This window comes from Alligator sinensis, unplaced genomic scaffold (assembly GCF_000455745.1).
Source record: "Alligator sinensis unplaced genomic scaffold, ASM45574v1 scaffold895_3, whole genome shotgun sequence".
Classification (NCBI taxonomy): domain Eukaryota; kingdom Metazoa; phylum Chordata; order Crocodylia; family Alligatoridae; genus Alligator; species Alligator sinensis.
The window spans coordinates 545346-568082 of NW_005842210.1; the positions used below are offsets into that span (position 1 = coordinate 545346).

A 22737-nucleotide genomic window follows, 5' to 3' on the forward strand; every position below is an offset into this window, starting at 1 on the left:
TGGTGACTTAATGGGTGGGAAAGGGAAGACTGTCTACAACTATTAGAAATATATAGACACTTCAGGTACAGGGAAACTATTGTATTTGGTATGTGGTGAGGATCTAGGCCTTGATACAGCAAAACACTTTATCATGCCTTCAGTTCTAAGCATGTGATTTAAGTCTTACCAGCATGCAGTTACGTACTTTGTTGAATTGAGGCTATGATTAGATGTCAGATCATGGAAATAAGAAATTGAAAATTTGGGCTGTGATAAGTGAAGTCTGCCAGGTGACATAACAGTCATCTTTATTACGCAATCCTGATTTCTTTTTTTTTTAAAAGCAAACTACAAAAATCCCCCCAAACAAACCCAAGTTCCCTCGCGTAACGTGATATTGACGTGCACAAAAGTCGTTGTTAGGTCCACAGCACAGACTTCAGCTACTCAAACTGCCTGAGTGACCAAAAGCAGCAATACGTTGTAATCCTGTATGTAAATTATCACTATACAGGAGTGAGTCTCAAATCTAGCAAGTGTGTGCTTGCTGAGAACAGAGAAGTGGTGAAACTTGAGAATTTGGAGCTTCTTTCCAAAGCAAGGAAGGGAATGTACCCTGGTGGGCACAGACTCTTCCAGCCTCTTCTCCCAGTCTTGCTCCTTTCTTCCTCATCCCTCTCACTTGTCTCCTTCCTTACTACATGATCTGTTCCACAGTCCTATTCTTCTTGCATACCTAATTCCAGCCTTCTGGCCCATCCTTGTCTACTGGGCTTGCTATCCACATCCCTATGCCACTTACTGTGTCTCTAGCTCCAGGCTCCTAACACAGGTAGCCCCAGGTTCCCTGTCCTCCCTAATTCCTTGTGTGCAGTCTCTGATAAGTCTAAATTTCCTCAAACTGTGCCCTTATCTGATCTCTTTTACTAGTCTGAATTAATCTCAGTATCTGCCCTCACCCCTTTCAGAGCTACTTTCCCCGGTCTTCTTTCTCTCTGGCTCCTTGTCCCTAGTTCTCTAGTTAGGCCAAATCTCTCTCTCTCTCTCTCTCTCCCCCACATCCTTTCTTATCTTCATTTTTTTGTATTCACACAGCCAGACAGCTGCTGGCCCCTGTCTCTTTGCACAGCTAATTGTATCTTCCCCTCCCCCAGTTCCCCAGACCTGGTTGTCTTGACAAACCAGTCGCAATCATTGTTTCCCCATCTCCATTCCCAAACCCTCTGAACTCCTAGTTTTTCATGGTTAAAATATGCCAGTAACCAACAGACAAATTAGAAGACAAACTGAGAAGCATGCTTTTTTAGTACCTCCATGCCCTGCTTTATGGGATATGAATGCCGATCTAGGCTGCTGCAAGAGGTAGGAATAGCCCTTCCCTCCCTCCCTCCTTCAGCAGCCTGACATGGGTCTCTCAGGACAGCAGCAGGGAGTGGGAGCATCTTAGAAAGCAGGGTGGAGGGAGAGGGAAGAAGCTGTATTGGTGGAAGGGCCTCTACTCCCTCCTGCTTTTACATGGGCATACGGAGAACCTTCTCACTCTGACCCTTTCTTCCGTGCAAAAGTTGGGCTGTGAGGGTGAATACACTTTGGAGGTGGTCTCCCATCCTGGAAAATGATACTGAAGCTTTCCCCCTGCCAAGTTTGGAGAAGAAATGTCTGGAAGGTAGCAGAATAGATGGGGCAGACTCCATATGAAAGTTGGGAAACAGGATGAATTTAGAGGTTCAAGCAGAATTTATTGCTATACAGGGTAAGAGGCAAACACAGGAGGTGCTAATTAGACCCCCACTCTTTTCAGGCTAATTTAATCACTCTGATCCTTTCCCTTCCCCGTGGCTCGGAGCTTGTTCTCTTTTTATTCAGATCAGAAGGCTCCCTCATCCACTGCCTGCTTAGATACACTGCCTGCTTAAATATACATCCGAGAGCGAGTTTCTCCATGCAAATAGGTCCAAATGGTTAAAGTCTGGCAAAGACAGAAGCAATTGAAAACAAGTTCTTATAAGAAGTGTCACTTACCCTTAATAATATACAGTGCTGTCAGCTCTGCCTATAGAAGATACCATGGACAATTGACCTTGCTTCGTCTGGACTAAGTTAATGGAAGATGTCAGTTTAATACAACTCTTAAGTATTTGGATTCCATGTGTGTGAATAATTATAGTTACCATGTGATATTTGGTGATATAGGAAAATATGGTTTTGTCTTAATATCTGCTGAAGGTTATTATTGTTACGTCTGTTATATAGATGCCCCCCCAACATGATTGGGATTTGAAGGTATTGGTATAACTGCAAATCAGGGCACTTTTATATTTAAATTCCTAATCATGGATGCAGGTACCTGACGCTAAGTCATTCATTCAGCCAATAATCTTGAAAGTCTTATACAAACAAACAAGCAACGCCCCCATCACTGAATCATTTTGTGAAATACAAAAAATAACTCTGCCTCGTGTTATCTGTGTATAGCGGGAACTCTACTTAATGTGTATGTGGCATAGAAATTAATCATGCACATCAGAGTAGTGCCTTTAAAAGCGGGTCTTCAGTGTGATGACACTTTCCATAGAGTCATTTCAGGCAAAGGTCACAAGTGTGCATGTAAAATCAGTCCTGGAAGCAGCTTCTTTGTTTAAAAGGCATCTTCCAATTGAGCCATTGTCCTCCAAGGACAGCTGGCACCCTGACTTCATCTGCATTGGATCAATCTCAAAAGCAAAAGACAGTGGACAAACAAAACAAACCAGAATCGCTGCACCTCTCACAGTTCAGTCTCTAGGGGAAGAGCATCTGGCCATAGCTGCTGCAGGGACTATAAGGAAAAGACCCCCTCCAAATGCCTATTAAATCATGGATAAGGCAGACAAACTGGTACGGTAGGATCATTTTTTTCTTTCTATGTATTATAACCAGATTGTTAAAATAGTGTTGTATAATGACAGTAGATTTATGAGCAAAGCAAGACTAAAATGTACTATTACACTGGCTGTTGTTTTTCACCTAACAAAATTGGAATCTTGACCTGAAGCTTAAAATTCTTTTCATATTGTACTTGTACACCATGACGAAAGTCCTGAGATTAAAACTTAAGGTAGAAAGTATTATTTAATGCAGATTTAAATACTTTACTTCTTAACAAACTATAATTTAATAAAAGCAGACAAAGTGCATCACAGTTCAGACTGTTCTATTTATTGCTCTTTATAACAGGAAAAACTGTGACATCTTGTTAATTTGTATGACTTCTAAGGTTGGTGAGCATTATTAAAGTAGCTTGTGTTTCACTTGTACACTTTTTATAGTGCTGACATAAATGGCACTGTAATAAGTAGTTATGAGTTACATATATACAGTTTGGTGATTTATGCAAAATTTGCTAGCTATTGAGTGTTCAGTTGGTATAGATGATAGACTTTAAAGCAATTTGTCCAAATGTGTCCTGAAAGATGCATATATTAAGGCTGTTTTCCTAGGAAAATTTGTGAATTTCCTTTGGCAATGTGATAACACCTCTCTACTGAATGTTAAGTTTCCTTACAGATCACTGTCTTACATGTGTGGGGTGCTGATTAGAGACCTTAGATGACAAGGCAAGATCAAAACAGCCATTTCTTTGTAGTTCCCATAGGCTGTTTTGAACGTGGGATTTTTCATCAAACTAATTTGGCAAAATAAATCAATGGGTTCCTTTTGATTACTAAACTGATTGTCTTTGCTTTTCATGTCTAATTACTAATCATTTGTACAAACAAGCTTTTAGTATCTGTTAGTACTCGAGATGCATTTAAACTGGTTGGTGGTCATTAAATCAGTGATAGACAAGCTGAGCTGAACTCTGTAGGGCAAAGTGTTTCATTAATTTCTCTGTTTAAAAAACAGTTACAGCTAAATACTTATCCTTTCTATTACAAAGTAAACATTTTCCCTCTACAAAGATTTTTAACAGAATGATGTCAACACCCTGTTGTCACTTCCATAAACGCTGCCTTACTCTTTACTGTTGTTTACAGTACAATGACGACCTTGGGGAAACTTGAGGCTGCAACCTTGTCCTTAGAAATTGACTGGAAAGTGTGAGAGAGTGGAAAGGAGGGGAGGCGAGGGGGAAGAGTGTAGGGAGAGAAGGGAGCAGGGAGAGGAGTGGGGAGGAACAAGAGATAGTGGAGGAAGGCCATGGGATAATGTTCATAGAGGAGAGGAAAGAAGCACTTAATTGTCCCTGTTGTGGCCCACGCGTATAAAACAGCATGGCTCAGCTCAGTGTAAGCAGGGTAAGTGAATTACACAAAGAGAAATATTTAAGTTGACGCTAATCCAAGATGCAAGGATTTCTTTGGATACATTTTACTGGACCAACTGTACAGTCGGGAGAAGTGCTGGACAAACTTTTGGACATTGAGTGCCCTTCCTCAGTTCTGAGACTTGAAACCAGATATTTTCTAACTTATGACTAAGCAATATAGCTGTTTACCTAATTAAGCATTAGGTACTCTATGCAGGACATTAAGGAAACAAGCCCAATACTTAATTTGTGTATTGATATTTATGCAGCAAAAGCAGTGAATTTTGGAGGATGTAGCTTGATGGATAACTTATGAGAGCTAAAATTTACTGCAGTGAGCAACTTTCCAAATGATGTCAGTTGAATTCAGAAACCAAATGGGTTTTCAAGTTGACCTGGCTATATCTGTTCTTAGACTTGATGTTTAACAAATGTAATCCATTGTGATCAAATTTGATTCACCAGTATTAATTGAATTAAAACTTTGGAGGACAGAAGAGGAATGAATACCTTTACAGATGGGTGGGACGAGGCACCATGAGACTGTTGACAGTAGGGTCAGGAAGAAAATCCAGCACTCCTGATTCTGAGTCACTATTCTAATCCCGAGTTACACTTCACTGAATGAAAGATTCACTGAAATAGATGGCACTGTACATGATAATTAGTCTACTACCAGCACATCACTAATAATAAAGTAGCTTCTACATGGTGTTGGGAAGATACTACCTTTATCCTGATTCACGTTGTTATTAGGCTCAAAGGAGAAGTAACCGGGTAAAGTTCTTGGGTCTATGAAATAGGCTGTCAGACTTGAGTGATCTAATAACCTTTTCTGCTCATCTAGAAATCTATGAAGTATGTACCTTGCAGATGTAGAATGACAGAAACAATAAAGATATTGTTATGTATGCCAAATGAGTTCATGAGAATGTATGAATGAAAAATTGCTGTGTTATGTATTACATTTTAATGTTGCATACAATTATAAAGTTCTATCAGTAAGAATAAATGGCAAATCATAGTGTCTACAGGACAGAATACTTATACCAGTGGTGTCCAACCTTTTTGAATGTGGGGCTGGATCATGAACTTTTTATCACCCAGTGGGCCGGTGAGCCATATTCAAAGGCCTCACAGGAAGCGGTATCACATCACCCCCCTGAAATGAAAGTACAGTATTTACTTTTGTTTCCTGTTGCAGCACCTCGGGCCTCAGAAAATGGCTTGGAGGGCCTCATGGTGGCCCACGGGCTGTATGTTGGAAAAGCCTGACTTATACCAAGATTACAATAAGTTTCTCAAATTTGGAGAACTGATAGATTTTTCTTGAAGATGTCAAGCTTAAAAAAAATGTTAGATACTGGTGACAAGAAATTCCACATGTATTCTCCATTAAGAAACTAAGGGATATAAAATTATAACCAAACTAGGCAGTTCCTTTCTTCTGGTCCTGCTTGATCTTAATAAAGCTCTCTAAATTTAAAGGTGGCTGTACATGAAAAAATGGACTGAAGCAGGAATTTGGTACTCCAGTACTCTCTTCTCCTGATTTAAATCCTCTCTAATTGCTTCTTTTAATTTCTGATGAAGGATTCATATCCTTTTCCCAATGCTTCCTATAGGAAGTACCTTAATGTTTCATCCCAAACTTTTGTCCTTACAATTTGTATAAAGAATCTCACAAAGAAATCTGGGTAACCTCAACTTTTGACCATTACATCTACATGATATTAATTCTGATACTTGCATTTTGTATATATTGCTATGTTTTAATTCTGCTTGCTCCTGGCTATACCAGATCCCCGCACTGAACGCAGCAAAGACCTTCTGGTAGGAAAATTCTCTTGGCCTCATTTCAGACTTTGGTATTACCCTCAACAGAAATTTTCACTTTCTCCTAAAGAAAAGAAATGTTGAAGTCATCCTTGAACCTTACCCCTATTTTTTCCTCCCATATTATCTTGTATGTGAGTCTGCATATAATTTTTGGAACATTGCCAGAGTTGTTCCTGACCCTTTTGCTGGTGAAATCCTTACAGTTGCTGTAGAAACATACCATCCCATTATTGCAATTTCCTGTTTCAGAGGATATAGAATACTTTTTGTGGGGAAATCTGATTTACGTTCTACCTTAATCGGGGGGTAGAACTGACACATTTAGCTGAGGTCCTTTCTCTCATTTGTGACATTATTCAGGATGACTTGGCAATTGATCACAGAATCATAGAAAGATGGAGCTGGAAGGGACCCCAGGAGGTTGCCTAGTCCAACCCCCTAAATAAGGCAGGATCATCCCTAGCTAAACTGTTAGGGGTATGCAAAAAGGGCCATATTCAATATGGATTCAGATCTGGCCTGAACTGGGGACAGTGATTCATAGTTTCATAGTTGGTAGGGTTGGAAGGGACCTGAGCAGATCATTGAGTCCAACCCCCTGCCATGGCAGGAAAGAGTACTGGGGTCAAATGACCCTGTCAGGGTGATTGTCTAGCTCCCTTTTGAAGACCCCCAGGGTAGGAGTGAGCACCACTTCCCTTGTAAGTTGGTTCCAGCTCCTAGCCGCCCTGACTGTGAAGTAGCGCCTCCTGATTTGATTTGTTGATTCAGCTCACTGTCCCCGATTTGATTTGGCTGAATCTGAAGATTCAGAGAATCAGTGATTTGGCCATAGACACAGCTTTAAATGTTTTTTCTATATAACTTGAGGTACCAGGCATGGCTCACGAATGCTGCAATGATGAAGCAGATGAGCATCCCACAGGAGTGCAGGGGGGTCTGCAGCACGCTCGGCAGCAGACCTGGAGTGGACCATAAGCACTTCCGGTCTACTTCCAGGTCTGCTGCCTAGCATGCAGGGCCCCCCACCCCCCCCGGTGCCTCCCCAGCTCAGCGATCAGCCACAGGGGGGCCTCAGTTGCCCCTCCCAGACCCAGGAGGCACCAGTCGCTGAGCCAGGTGGGGGGGGGGCACCCAGCGCACTCTCTGGCGGACCCGGAAGTGCTGCCAAGTGCACTGAGGACCCTCCTGTGCTTCTGTGGGATGCTCCATCTGCCCCAGCATTGCAGCATTCACGAGATGCCTGCTACCTTGAGTAATATAGAAAAAAACATTTAAAGCTGTATCTATATCTGAATTACCAAATCTTTCCAAATCTCTCCAAATTGATTCGGAGGGTTCCCATTCAATTTGGAGAGATTAAAGGGTCTCCTGATTCAATTTGGATTTGGAGATCCAGCCACTGAATTGGGCCGAATCTCTGCCGAATCGAATTGGGGACCAAAGCTTCGCACAGCCCTATAAACCATCTTAGAGAACTGTTTACCTAACCTATTCTTAAATAGTTTTGAGGTGCTTAGTTCATACATGTGGAATACACACAACAAGTATGAACAACTAACCCTAGTAGTTTCCAGCTCATGGCCTGTGAGCAACCTGAGATCACCTGGCATTACTCATAGGCACAGGAAGCTATAAAGCTAGAGCTGAGATTGAGAGCAAAGTATTGTGTTGCCTGCAGTACATCACTTGTTCAGTGTAATTTCCTGTGGGCCTGTGTAGGTTTAGGGACCACTGCCTTAAACATAGAAAGATATTATGGGATGGGGCCATAATATGAATATGTATGTTGCCCGCCTTCCCCTGCAGGCTAATTTATCACCCAGAATCTCATGCAGATTATTTTTTTTCTTCACCAATTATTTTTTCATAATTTGAAGATCAACACATGTAGCTGTGGTGGTTGTAAATATAGGCCTCAGTGACTGCTATGCTTGCAAGATCAATTTATCTCTCTGTCTGTGCTAGAATAAAAGTGTGCAGGACCTGAATTTGGCTCCAGGTCAGTGTGCAAGATGCTGCTGAATAGATAAACCAGAGTTTTAGAGACTACTATAATTCCTGGTATAGATTCTCTGAAGACAAACTCACCAAAGTGTGTGGGGCAAGATCTGAATAGTTTAGTCAGTGGTTTGTAATCAGGGGTACAGACAGAAGTGCAGCTCCAAACTGTAGCTGAGAATGCTCTGCAGGAAACGTTCTGAGTTGCAGTGATCGCCTGCAACAAACAGAAGTTCACTGTTGGTTCCAGGGGGCAGTGGTGGATTAAGATGTATTGGGGCCCTAGGCAAACAGAGCATTGGAGGCTCCCCACGAGGCAAGGGCAGGTTCCTTCTGCGCCTACAGGGGGCTGCGGTTAGGCCCACTTGGTCTCCTCAGTGCATCTGTGGTGAGCCGGGTCACAAGCACTGCTGAGATGAAGGTGGTCCTGGCCCTTCCACCCAGTGGGTGTCATGTAGGTGGAGCTGTGGTCCACCAGCACTGTGGCATGTGCTGGGACTGGGGCTGGGGCTGGCTTGGGGGAGGGGCATGAGTCCCACCCCCAGCTGCCTGCCCACCCCTCTCCTTGCCTCTCTGCCAGCCCCAACAGGGCTGTCACATCCTGTCCTGTCTCAGTGGTGCTGGTGCCAGCGGCTACCTGCAGATGGAAAGGAGCAGGAGTGGAAATGTCCATGGGGGCCTCATGGCAGCAGATAGCCCCAGGAATCTTCTGCTACCAGCAGGGAGCTGTGAGCCTGTCCCTGTCCTAGCTGGAGGGGAGAGGTGCATGCTGCCTGCCTAGGCTGCCCGCTTGGGCCGTGCTGCTCCTGGAACCCCAGGGGGGCCCTGATTGGCAGGGGCTCCTGGGCCTCGTGGGCTCATGCATTAATCTGCCCCTGCTAAGGAAGAGGGGAACATACCTGCTGGCTGCCAGCCTGCAGCTGGTTTCCTCTAGCAACAGCTCCTCCTCCCTGCAAGGCGGCAAAGTTTTCGATTTGTTGATTTGGCTTACTGTCCCCAATTTGATTCGGCTGAATCTGAAGATTCAGAGAATCAGCGATTTGGCCATAGACACAGTTTTAAATGTTTTTTCTATATACCTTGATGTACCAGAATGGGAGGAGGAAAGGGAAGAGAGGGAGCTCCTTCTAGGTGTTCCCCAGCCCTTAGTGCAGGAGGGAGGGGTGGGTGAATTCAGGTCCCCACCTTGGGGAGAAGGAGGGAGCTCCGATACACCTACCCCACCTTCCAGCAGGGGCTGAAAAACTCCCAGACTCCACTCCCTTTCCCCCTCCCATTCTAAAAACAGCCCAAGGGTGGGAGGCAGCGCAGACGCAAGTTACAGAAGATGCTGTTCTGAAACATCTTCATCTGATGAAGGTTCATATTTTCATCTGACTGGCCATTTTTGAAGCTGTCTGCAGCTGTGCACTTGTGTTTGGTCATGGCTATAAACTGCTTTCTGTGGCCAGATCAGGTGAAAATTGTCACTTCTGTCTGCACCTCAGGAGGGTAGGCAAGATTAATAAAGTTCCTAGTTAATGTTCCATGTGTTTTGTTTCAGTGTCTTGATTTAAGGAGCTCTCTGATCACCTGTTTAGTATAATACCAAACTCATATTTAAAGAGCAAGATCCTTGAAGCAGAGATCAAGTTTGTGCAGCACTAAGCAAAGATAAGCCTTAAATGAAGAAAGAAAGAAGTTTTAGAACAGAATTGATTGTAACCCAAGACGTTAATCACTTGTTGATACATTTACTCTACAAAGAATGTTTTTTAATTGTATTACATTTCAACCCTCAGTATACTCAAACCTAGCTGAATTATACTTCACACTGGTCACTTCTGTACCATTGTCACAATGATGGTTTCCTCATAGGGAGCTTGATTGCCATGCTACAATCTTGGTTATGCAAAATATTAGCTATGGTATATCAGAATAATCAGGCTAGACATATTCTATATTTTCTTACTTTACATCCGGGAAGCTAGGTATACAGGAGATTTACCTTGTTCTCAAATAATAGGGATATTTTGCAGGGAGGCTATACCCATGTCTCACCCCTTCAGGTTTAAAAGAAAAAGATAAATCCAGGTAGAATGAGAGGATAATGTGATTGTCTGAGTGTCTGTGCACTGAAAGTTTACCAGTGGACTGACATCTAATAATGCTCAGGGACTGTCAAAGTCCTGAGCGCTGTTTTGAAAGTATAAGAATTTACAAGAATATGGGATGAAGACAGCTAATCAAATTGAAAACAGTGTCTTGTGATCATTCATGAACTAATATTTGGTTAATGCATTCTTGTGAGAATAAGAAAGAACAGCATAATGTACATATACACACTTAGCAATAATTTAAATAAGAACAGTATAATAAAAATATAACACTCAGATGCTAATAAAAGACTTGATTTTATTTCCTGGATCTAGTCACCAGACATGGGTGCTTAAAAATATTAATGAACTTGTCATCTGGCAAAGGCCAGTGTCTACTCCCTCCAGTACCTACTGTTACATGCTGTAATGGTTATGAAACCCAAGATGGAATAAATAACATAGTACTTGCAGAACTTATGAGGTGCACAATTTTTCATCATCATTTGAAGTCTGATAATTCCACCCCCCCACCCCACCCCCAATTTATATTCCACAAAGGTAGAAATCAATGACTGAAAATAGAGTGGCTAGAAGAAAAAAGTAACAATTTTGATATTTCCATAATTTTTTTTCAACCAGCTCTGTCCCCTTGATTCACAGAGCATGCTGTATGGGAATGACTGAAACCTCCCTGAAGCTTGTAAGCATAGAAGAATTTGAGATAACTTAAGAAGTAGTAAAGCATCTTTGACATAGAAACATAGACTTGGAATGACCATGTTTGCTGGCTATCATTAACCAAAGGAATCTCCATATCATCACTTGAAACCCTCACCCACAACTAGGAATCAAATGGCTAAAGCAATTGGAACTACCTCCCAAAACAAAGCCACGAGGGCTTGTCACAAACTGAGCTAGGCTAGGCTAGGCTAGAGGGATTTCACTGCAGGTTGAATGTAGACATAGTACTGAGTATTCTGAGTATTATCTGGGGAGAAATTGGAAGTATATGCATGAGAAGGAGTCAGAAACAGCAGAATAGCCAGCAATGCATATAGAAGAAAGCCAAGAATAGCCCAAGGGATGTATTTAGTAGCTGTGTTCGTCTGAGATAAAAAGAAATGCAAAACTCTAGAACTCATGTTTCAGAGATGATACCTTTTATTAGACCAACTATGAATAGCCCAAAGTAACTTATATCATGACCCTAAAAGTAAGGTAAGAATGATAGTTAAGTAGAATGCACGGGGTGGAGGAGGGAGTGGGGTGGGCAGGAGGGAAGAGGATTCGAATATTGAACAAAGAAATTGCATCCCTTTGCTGGACTCCTGCTGTGCTTTGGGAAGCATGACTATGTGCATGCTCTTTATAAAGAAATAGGATTCCATTAAAAAAATCTTCACTCCTGATGGAAAAAATGGCAAGATCTCAAATATTTGCTAACCAGTCAAGTCAGAAAGGGTCAAGATTTGGTTCCAGATTCTAGGAAAAGAAGCCATGAGCCAAGATGGAACAAACTACAGAGGACTCATGGAATCAAGAAGGGTCAGATAGTATTTAAATAAGCCCAGAAGGAATTGAGACAGGATCCTTTAAAAAGAGAGAGAGAGAGAGCACTGGAGACATTAACAGAAAGAATTAATGCAAGACCTAAAACAATATCTAAGACAAGAGGTGAGGGTGTCACTAAGAGCTAAAGTAGCTTCTGGATGTTTCCCAGGAAGGACTCAGAGAGAAAATATCTGTTGAGGAAGCAAAGTGTCCGCATATTTTGAAGCCCAGCTGCAATGCTTCCAGTGGGGAACGGCAAAATGAATCTGTGTAATGATTTGCCATAAGTCAGATTTTTTCCCATGACTAGAGGACACCAGGAAAGCCTCGGTCTTTTTGGAACTTGCTAACAGAGATCAGTTTCAGCAAGGACTTAAGGAGGTGAAAAACCCCTTGAGGATGAAAGCAAAGGGTAACAGGCCGCAGTAACGATCAATAGTTTGGATGTGGAATTGGGCCAGATAAAGGACTTAGGTAAAACCTGGACACACGGAAACAGGGTAGAATGTTGTTCACAAAATGGCCCAGGCAGGAGAGCTTGGATTGAAGGAATTCCCTGGAAGCTTGTTTAATTCGGATTAACACTACAGGCTGGGAAAATGAAGAGAGAGTGAGGTTTGTAGCAGCCCAGCTCTGATGGTGCGAGTGACCCAGCTCTGATGGTGCTACAGAACTTACTCCTAGAAAAGCGACTGATATTATACTGATCTTATACAAGTCTTTGATATATGTGGTTTGGAACTGGGCCTCCGTCTAGGCTGTCCAGGGCACAACTAATTGGTAGAAGGAGATGGGCATGACCTAACAGAGGACCTGAGGACACTTTGATTCTTGGCATACAGATACCAACGAGCAATTCCAAAATACACTGGCAATGATTCAGTTTAAAGTTGGTCCGTTGGATTTGGTCTTACAGATCAAGATCAGCAAAAGGACAAACTCATTGAGAGGTAGAAGAACTTGCCACAGAACTTGAATCCTTCTTTGCAACTGTGTACCAGGAAAGTAAGCATCCTTTGGTGAAGAAAATGGAAGCTAATTAACATATGCCTGGTAAGAACAGCTGATGTGTATAATATGTATGATGGAAAAAGGGGTTTAAATATGGTTTATAGTATTTTTGAATGATTAGAAAAAGTGTCAAATTAAATTTTAATTTGATTGGCAGTAATATACAAAAGTAAGGGTGTCGGTTTTGGTAAATACTGGCTTTGTGAGAAAAAAACTGATTAAAAAAATGACTTCTTTAAGTATAAGGTGGGGCAGCACAGTGTATCAAAGCTGTTTGGTGAAAGCCCATCACTCATTTCTGCAAATGAGTGAAGGATGTGGTCACCAGGATAAAAGGGAAATGCTTGGAAATACCACCCCATGGTTTTTAGTTAGGGTAGTTAAATAACAGTCATGGCTATTGAATGTGTAATAGGATCTTGAAAAAGGTGGGAATAATATGCATTAGTTCAAGCATAAACTATTCAACCAGCCTTCCAAAGAAGCCTAGGGAATGTGGACCTCTGATCTCAAGTGGAGACAGTGATTTGAAGAATGAGCACCCATCCAAAACCAATCCTGCTAGCCACAAACAGGAATCTTGACATGGCCAAGAGCTGCAGGACACAAAACCTTTCAAGATATGCCTGCTTACTTAAAGTCAATAATCTATGCATGACATTTTGTCTCAGATCATAATTTTTTCTTAAATAATAAGTGAGAATGAAAGAAAATATAATTGAACAGCTAGGCAGAAAAAAATGGTTTTAGTTATCCATTTCTTTGGGATCAGTATTTAAACTGCCCAGGAGCTGAAAGTGATTTGTGAGCTGCAGTTTGATCACCTCTGGTATGGAAGACTGGGAGAAAGCAAGTGGTTGCAGGGTATAGGTATCAGGTGATTGTACCAGATACATTGAAGAAGAAGGCTAAAACTAGTGGATATTTTGGAACTAATAACCATATGCAAATTTGGGGAGAAGGTATATTAAGCAAGATGCAACCACGAAATCCATAATTGGTGAAGAAAATGAGGTGTGCATTGCCCAAGGCTGGGAAAACCCCAGCACAGAAGTATCTCACTGGGGGGGGGGAGAGGAAAGGAGAGGAGAGGGGTCCCCACAGATTACAGTTTGCTACCCTAGAGTTTGGCAATCAATTTTTGGTGGTGGTTATTGATTACTAAATTGAAATTCACCCAATAGGGGGCCAATAAACTATGACAGTAGCAGAGGTTCTAGTAAATTGATTTTTTTACCAGATTTTGGCCAAACACAGAACAGTGGAAATGTACTTAAATGTAAATGGATAACTGTGTTCAGTGATTCACTTTTACTGTGATAAAAAATACTAGGGCTGTATGAAGCTTTGGTCAGTGATTCAATTCGGAGGAGATTTGGCTCCATTTAGCAGCTGAATCTCTGAATCTGAATTGAATCAGGAGACCCATTAATCTCCAGGTGGCTCATGAATACTGAGATGGTGGGGCAGATGGAGTGTCCCACGGGAGCGCAGTGGGGGGTCCCCAGCATGCTCGGTGGTGGACCTGGAAGGGGACCAGAAGCACTTCCGGTCCACTTCTGGGTCCACCGTAGACCATGAGGAGGACCCCCTCCCTGCCCCCTGGCTCAGCTATTGGTGCACCTGGGGTTTCCCTGCAGCTGATTACCGATCTGCGGGGGTGCAGGGGGGGGTATCCCCCACGTGCTCAGCAGTGGACCCGGAAGTAGACCAGAAGCATTTCTGATCCCATGGGAAGCTCCATCCGCCCCACCATCTCACCATTCACGAGCCGTGCCTGGTACCTCAAGGTATATAGAAAAAACATATAAAGCTGTGTCTGTCCGAATCACTGATTCTCTAAATCAGAATCGAATCTTCAGATTTGCATTTGGCCAAATCAAATTGGGACAGTGATCCAAATCAGCGAATCGAATCACTGTTGCCAGAATTGGGCCGAATCCGAATCAAATACACCCCTAAAAAATACCAGCGAAGTTGCACCATCATTTTTGGGACCTGAAACATCAGGACCCTCATGGACAACCCTAATAGTGAACACCCACAGTGCCACACTGCAGTTGTGGCCCGAGAACTCAGGTGACAAAACAGCGATGTAGCTGCCCTGAGCGGGAGATGGGCAGCTCAAAGAACATGGAGGCAGCTATACCTTCTTTTGGGAGAGTAAACAGGAAGGGGAACACTGACATCATGGAGTTGGTTTTGCCGTTAAGAAGGAACTACCAAGCTGCAATAGTCTATTGATCCTGAATAGGCCTCATCAGCCACCTTCAGACACACAGATAAGACAATCATGGAAGACAATCATCCTTGACTGTGAGGGATTGCCAAAGAAGAAGAAATCTTTTTCAAGAGTACCTGCCCCCTGCTGCCCAACCCTGAACTGAAATACCCAGGCCCTGCATCTTACATGCTGCTTTGTTTTATAGATTTCATAGATTTCATAGACATCAGGGCTGGAAGGGACCTCGGAAGATCATCAAGTCCAGCCCCCCGCCCAAAGGGCAGGAAGTCAGCTGGGGTCATAGGATCCCAGCAAGATAAGCATCCAGTTTCATCTTGAGGGTGTTCAATGAAGGCGCTTGAACCACCTCCGGTGGCAGGCTGTTCCAGACCTTGGGGGCTCGGACAGTAAAGAAGTTCTTCCTTATGTCCAGCCTGAAACGATCTTGAAGTAGTTTGTGACCATTCGACCTCGTCATCCCTTGGGGCGCTCTGGTGAACAAACGTTCCCCCAGATGCTGGTGGTCACCCCTGATAAACTTGTAGGTGGCCATCAGATCACCCCTGAGCCTGCGCTTTTTCGGGCTAAAGAGCCCCAGGGCTCTCAGCCTGTCATGGTAGGGTCTGCTTCCCTGACCTCTGATCATGCGCGTGGCTCTTCTCTGGACTCTCTCAAGCTTCTCCACATCCTTTTTGAATTGTGGAGCCCAAAACTGGACACAGTACTCCAGCTGCGGCCTCACTACGGCCGAGTACAGGGGGAGAACTCAGCCTTAGTGAGGCCGAGTTCTTAACATAGCACTGCAAAATGGATTGCAAATGTCAGTTGGTTTTATACAATGGTCTTTTGAATGTTTTAATTTTTTAAAATCTATTAAATTAGGATGCAGTGGAAGTGAAAGCTTTACTGGGAAGAAGTGTGTGACATTTTCCATGAAAATGCCTAGTTGCCCACAAAGCAGTTTTAGTACGCAACCTAGCTCTACAAACAGGAATCGAGCATATGAAGATGACTGAGGAGCACTTGCTGGTTATGTAAACATCATGTTTAACTGAGTAAGGGGTTGCTATTGTTTGCCTCAAAGAAGGGATTTCCTGGAAAATTTTTAATTATTGTTTTCTGCAGAGCCGGGGTAATATTTTTCTTGCACAGCCACCAGCAGTAATTAAAACTGAGGAACAGTTTATTGTTTGAAAACACTGTGTACTTTAATAAGAGAAAAAATTAAGTTAAAGAAACAAAACTTGCATCAGTTAATTAGCTTGAATGCAGCAATGAGATCTATGAACTCAAGTTTCTTAATATACATGTTTCACTACCTAAAAATACTGCAGTCTTTATTCCACCCCACAAATTTTTTCTGCAAGGTAAAGATTTCTTTAAAATAGATATTCTAGCACTCTTTACTTAAACTCCAATGATTCCAAACCCTAAAAACTTGTGCCTTTGTATCTTCTGTCACTGTCACATAGATAATTCTATCACATAGATAATTCTAAAGATGCTGTATTTTTATTATATCTTATTGCACAGCTCTTGAAATATAACTCTGCTCTACATGATGATACAGGATTTTACAAAACAACAGATCAGTTTGTTTTGTTGTTGAGCCATTGTTTGTACTTTTCTTTCTCTGAGAAAACAGTGAGTACTGTTCTAACAGAATTTTTTTTTTCTTTTGTTGCATTTGTCTTCTCTGTTCTCTAGTATAATCAGACAAAAAACTGGCATTGAACTGCAGTAGGGGTGGCACAGTTCAACTCAAAAGTATCTACACTGCTTTAAGAATGGCCCATCTGTCTTAAATGACTAAAACAAGTAACATGGGGTTGTTCTTAGTTTCTGTGCTTCATAGTCAAAACTGCAGAAAGTTGAAGCAACTGCATATTCTGATATACGGAGGGCTGCACATGCCCCATATTAATGTTGCTTCATATTTAATGGAAGAAATCTCTTCCTTTCCATTCCCTATTGAGTTTTGGGGGTTTTTTTGTTCATGCTGTGGAATGACAACAAGACATTACTTATTTATCAAGCTATTTATATTGTGCCCGTCACTGTGGTAGGGAAGGGCTAGGACAGGGGCAGGCAATTATTTTGGGTGGAGGGCCACTAACTGAGTTTTGGCAAGCCATCGAGGGCCACATGACAGGCAGTCAGGGGCAAATAAATATTAATTTCTAAATTTTTTAGGGGCCCCGCAGGCCAGATAGAATGGCCTGGCGGGCCGCTTCTGGCCCATGGGCCGCATTTTGCCCACCCCTGGGCTAGGAGCTAATGTATCTAATGAAATATTGTCAACATCGTACAGATCCACCAATAGAGCCAAAAATATAATTTATAGGTATCAAGAAAAACCTCATGTATAGAAAAGAGGCTTGAACTTAATCCCTGGGTTACAATTTGAGGCAATTGTTGCCAATTCTTTTTTTTTTTATCATACTTTCATACTTTCTGTTACTAGATAATTGGTTAATATATATATGCATTGCTATTGTGCTGAAGCACAAAATGGCTTGGGAAGTTGTTCATGGGGAGTTAGAGCCTCTAGAAAACTGTTTGGAATCTGTATGGTGGGGTGGGGTGAAGATTATTGGCTCTTGCATGACTTATGAGTATTGCTGTCCATGCCATCAGTGTCACCATCACAATTAGCATCAGTGCTTGGCATTCAAACCAGGCAAGTGAAGACCTGACCCTGCAGGAGCATTGAAAAATGTAATTGCGAGGTGCTCTTAAATATTTAAATACTGAGCCAAACCTGTAGGATCTTAAAAATGCGAGAGGCAAGGATTTTTGTGAGTGACATGTTTTTATTGGATACATGGTTGGGATAGATTTAGACAAACTTCTGAATGCAGTGCATTCTTCTTCAGGTTTTTAGATTTGCTCAGCATATTAGAATAGGTTAGAAAATGGTTTACTGTGCCTTCTCAACATTCAAATGTAGCATCATTTTCAGCCATGTAGCTGCTAACAGTAGTACTCTCAGACATGCCCGTGCAGTTAAACCTTGGTGCGCAGTGTAAGCCTGTTAAATGGTCTTGCCTATTTAACTTTCAGGCTGCCAATTTCATCAAATAATTTGTTTCTTTTAAGAGGTATTTGCAAGGGGAAGTTATATCAGGAGTAAAACACCATTCTTTAAGACTGGAATTCAGCCCAGTCCAAAGCTGAAGCCATTTCATTACCCTCATTTTGAGAATTGAAGAGGGATAGACATTGTGCAAAAGCCTTACATTGGCTCTCTGAACAAAGGCGGTTTTTACTTTAAGTTTGTTGCTGGATCGCTACTACCAAAATAATAGTCCCTTCGGTTTTCCTAGGCCCTGGGGAAGTTTAAAGCATCAGTTAAGTAAACTGATATGCAAAATTGTATAAACAAAGGAAGACTTTTATCTTTAGGTATATTAAACTGAATGCAACTAATTATATTATATTCCCACGTTCCCATATCTGTGTAAGCCTACATATTAAAGGTCACCACAACATAGGATGTCTTCCTCCCCATCCCCCGCATTCCCTTGTCAGTGTTGTTTTTGTTCATTTTTGTTTTGCAATATGTACTGCTGTTTGGTTTGGTTTGTTATTATGGGTCAAAGAAATGGTTTTATGTTTTAATCAGAAGGCCCTGAGATTGGTGGTGGTTCTAAAGTCTTGAGGGAGTGAATTACACAGCATGAATCTGCCTCCTCTTAAGATTGCAGTTTTGCTCTATGAATTGCACTCACAACCTATCATCAGCATTCCCAGGGAGATGAACGTTATTTTATGTTTGAAATTACTCAGTGGTCTCTTCCTTCTTGTTCATTGCTCAGCTGATACCTCCAATTTTGTGGTGCCATTGATTCTTTGTAAACAGTTTCTGATAGATTATTTTTCTCTAGGCCAAAAGTAAGGGTTTACATCAGAAGTGTGGTGAGACGCATCTTCCTCTCCTTGGTTTGGAAATAGGGCTTGAAAGCTAATGGGATGACGCCTTTCTGTGGAATTTCCAATACCACCTCAATTGATGTACGCAAATTTCTGGCAAACTGAAGGACAGTTGTGGGACCCAGATTTTGTACTTGCAAAGCTTGCAACTTGTGCAGTTGCAGATCTTGTATGCACCATATGAGGACAGCTTCTCCAGTACATAGAGGAGCTCTCCAGGAATGCAGCTGCACAAGAAAGGTGAAAAGGTAGCTATCTCAGGGTAAGTAGGGTTTAGGCTCTTAGGCTGCTTGCAGTCGTTAAAAAAAACAAAACAAAACAACCCCCCTGCGATTTACCAGAAGAAACAGCACATTACTTTGACCTGGCTCTGGATTGACTGCATAGATCAGGTGCTGAGTGCTCGATCTATACAGATGTCGGGCGAGTCGGGTCCAACTAATGTGCTGCCTCTTCTGGGCATGCGTTGGGCTTCGATTGGGAGTACACGGAGTTTAAAGTGCTATCTTGGGGGTGGGGGGGCGGGGGGTGTTAACATCTGCAAGCAGCCATAAAGATTAAGACCACATGAATTGTGATTCTTGATTAAGCAAATGACCCACTTATTCCAGTAACTTTTCATAAACAGACAAGTACCATTTGCTCCATAGACAAGTACGAGAAAATCTGTAATGGCTACCTGTGGGAAAGTTGCTATATGTGTATATTGTTTGATTTGTGACATGAAGGCCTGTGTTTATCTATCCCTTTTGTTTATTTTTTAATATTTATTGTTATGCCTACATATTCTTTTCTTTATACACGTCTGATCCTTTTTTTGGAATCCTATGTTCCTGGCCACAAATTCATGCCATTCATCATCTGAATTTTCCTTCTCTCAGTTATATTCAGTTGCTGTTTATATGTAGAGACAGCAGTATATAGATATTTCTAACATACTTTCTCCATGTTATTCATTTTTTTAATTACTAACACTGAGAATGACACACCTTCCTTGTGTTCATTCAGCTTCTTTATTATGGCATAAATAATCCCAATCATCTTTAATCTCCCTTCATAAGAGAGTTTGCCATGCTTTCAGTCATTCTCATCACCTATCTCTAAACCCTCATCTAACACTGAATTAGTGTGTTTGCCACTGGGCAGACTTTCTGCTGTTGGACCCAACTGTCTGCACAGATCTTGAGTGAATTTGGCCTCTAATTTTATTGCTGGCAGCTTATTCCAAATGTCTACTCAATTCAAAACTAAAATAACATCAGAAGAAAGACTAATGAATATCACATCCCTGATCTTGTACCATGCAAAATCAATCTGAGCCTTGCCCTTGACTTCAGTGACATGGGAGCAAGACTTAAAGTTAAAAAAGATTATAACAAAAAGTACAGTAATACCATTATATGAGGTTATAGTTAATCTTCACTTTTTATACCATTTTTATATTTGGTTGCCTCACTTCAAGTGTTTCCTTCTAGTAGTGATCACCTGTATGCAGGAAAAAATTATCCCCATGGCTACTTTACAGAATAGTAAGTACATTTTTTCTTACTAGAAGAAGAAATGTTGTGCTTTCTTCTGTAAGTATCTGGTATTGACCTTTCTGTGGCCAGGTGCTGACACTGGTTGAAATATTGTTCAGTTCTGGTATTACAGCAATTCCCATACAGGAAACCCTCGCTATTGGTGAGTTCGGCATTTGCATTTTCAAATATTCACGAATGCCGAACCCATATTTTAAATACACTTTATACACTTACAGGAGCTCCTCGGGAGCTCTGTGCTTGCTGCTGCCATACTCCCGCCATCGCCACCAGGGGCGTTTCCACCCCCCAACTGCTGGGGGCACTGCATTGATGAACGCAGACTGCGTTCATAACTGCAATGCTTTATTCACGGATTTTGCCATTTGCAAGAACGTATCCCCCACGAATAGTGAGGGTCACCTGTATTCTGTTAGTTTAAGGTAAAAGGCAGAGAGCATCTATTTTCTTAAGAAGACAAAAGAATACTTAGGATGAAGTTAATCAGCATAGCAGGCTGATATGAGAAAGACAAGAGGCCAGGGATATTGCAGCACTCTTCTTTTAGTCTCTCTCTCTCTCAACTTCTTTTCATAGTAGTTTTTTATGCTTTAGTGATTTGCATCATCCATCTCTGAAGCCTCATCTAACACTGAATTAGCATGTTTGTCACTGGGCAGACTTTCTGCTGTTGGGCCTATCTCTCTGTATGGATCCTGAGAGCCAAAGAAGGTGCTATGATATCTGAAAACTTGTCTGAGTTTATCCCAAGCATGCAGTTGGTCCAATAAAAAATATCACCCACAAAAATTCTGGCCTCTGTGTATCTGAATGCAATTCAAGGACATTTGAGAGAGAGATGCTGCAGAATTTTGGGTCCAGTTGCACTCTGTGTAGGACCTCAGATAGTGGCATAGGTACAGCTAAGCCCATTTTTTTGCTCTTCAAATTCTGGAGCTGACTAGGGGGCAGTTAAGCTTTTGGTGTTACTTGGGTAGGTGAGTCAGGACAGGAACAAGTAGACTTGACCAGGCTATGCCAGCTGGTGTAAAGAATGAGAAACACCCGATGCCCCAGCAGATCAGCCTTATGGTTACTTTGCGCTGTCTATTTAGTACAAAGAAGCCGAATAATTATGTGTGTGAGGATTGGGCTTTGTAGGTTAGGGAACGATGACATCTCAAAAACGGAGAGAGAAAACAATCTGTAAGAAGGCAACTAGAATACAAAGAGATGGATAGAGGCAAGGGTGAGAGGCTGAAAGGCAAAGCCAGAAGATTGGCTCTTTCAGAAGTTTTAACAAATATGTGGCTATCTAGGCTCAGCCTATTGTCTTGAATGCTGTCCCAGGGGGAAATTTAAGACTCTCTATGTGGCAGGCATTTCAGTCATATGAAAGTTAGAGGAAAGCTTAAGCTTTTTAAAAGTTGAATCTCAACTTCACCATGATATAAAAATGGTTGGGAAAGAACTAACCTGCAAACTATCAGTGAAGTAAATATAATAGGTAAGGTTACTATATATCTGTGTTTCCCCAGACATGCCCTTTTTTGGGGTTCTCCAATCTCTGCCCAGGCAGTTTTTTGAAATAGGAACAAATGTCTAGGATTTTGCTGGTAGAACTGCATTTCCCAGCTTGTCCCAGTGGTGTGCATGTTTACTAGGGATCTGGGTTTTCTGTTTGCTGCAGAAAAACATGGATGTTCCTCTTTAAAGGAGGAAACCACAGGTTTCCCCTTGGAGGCTGGCAGCCTGCCAGCCTACAAGGAGCTGCTTGGGGCAATTGGAGGCAGCAGGTGTAAGTGCATCTGCACTTGCACATGCATGTAGCCAACATACAGCCGGGCAGGGTGGTGGGAGCAGTCCCAACAGCGGGATGCAGGTAAGTCTATGGAGGTGGGGGGTTGAAGGGCCAGGGCTTGGGGACTGTCTAGGGGGCTGTGTGTGTGTGTGTGTGGGGCAGTCATGTGTGGAGGGGATGGGTGTGTGTGGGGGGTGCCTGCCAGTGCTGGGGGATGTAGTCTGGGCATGGGGGCTGCAGCCAGACACAGAGGGCAGGAAAGAGGCGCCTGCCCCTTTGACAGGGGAAAGAGGCAGGGGAGGCCCTTTGGGAGCAGCAGGGCTCCCTTTGGGGGCTGCACAGCTGGTGGCACCAGGGCTGGTGCCTGTGGTTGCAGGAGAAGGGTGCCTGGGAGATGTTGCCCGAGTGGTGTGTGGCACATGGCTGGGCCACCTGGCATGGCACAGGAGCCCCAGCCCTGGGTGGAGGGTGCTACTTGCCTCCCCTCCTCCTCCCTCTAGTGTGTGCCA

The 22737-nt window shown here is 42.5% G+C and overlaps 1 protein-coding gene across 2 annotated transcripts in view; it reads left to right on the forward strand.

Moving 5' to 3' along the window:
* The first annotated feature begins 2536 nt into the window (after positions 1 to 2536).
* Positions 2537 to 22737, forward strand: part of ENPP2 (ectonucleotide pyrophosphatase/phosphodiesterase 2) — a 120791-nt gene continuing 100590 nt past the window's right edge. The window contains exon 1 of one of the 2 annotated variants that reach the window (XM_006026805.3): positions 2537 to 2859. In XM_006026805.3, the coding sequence (XP_006026867.1) occupies positions 2839 to 2859 (21 nt within the window). In that variant the 5' untranslated portion in view covers positions 2537 to 2838. Of the gene's footprint in view, positions 2860 to 4220; positions 4260 to 22737 lie in introns of those variants that run through there. The other variant, XM_006026804.3, reaches the window with a different exon arrangement.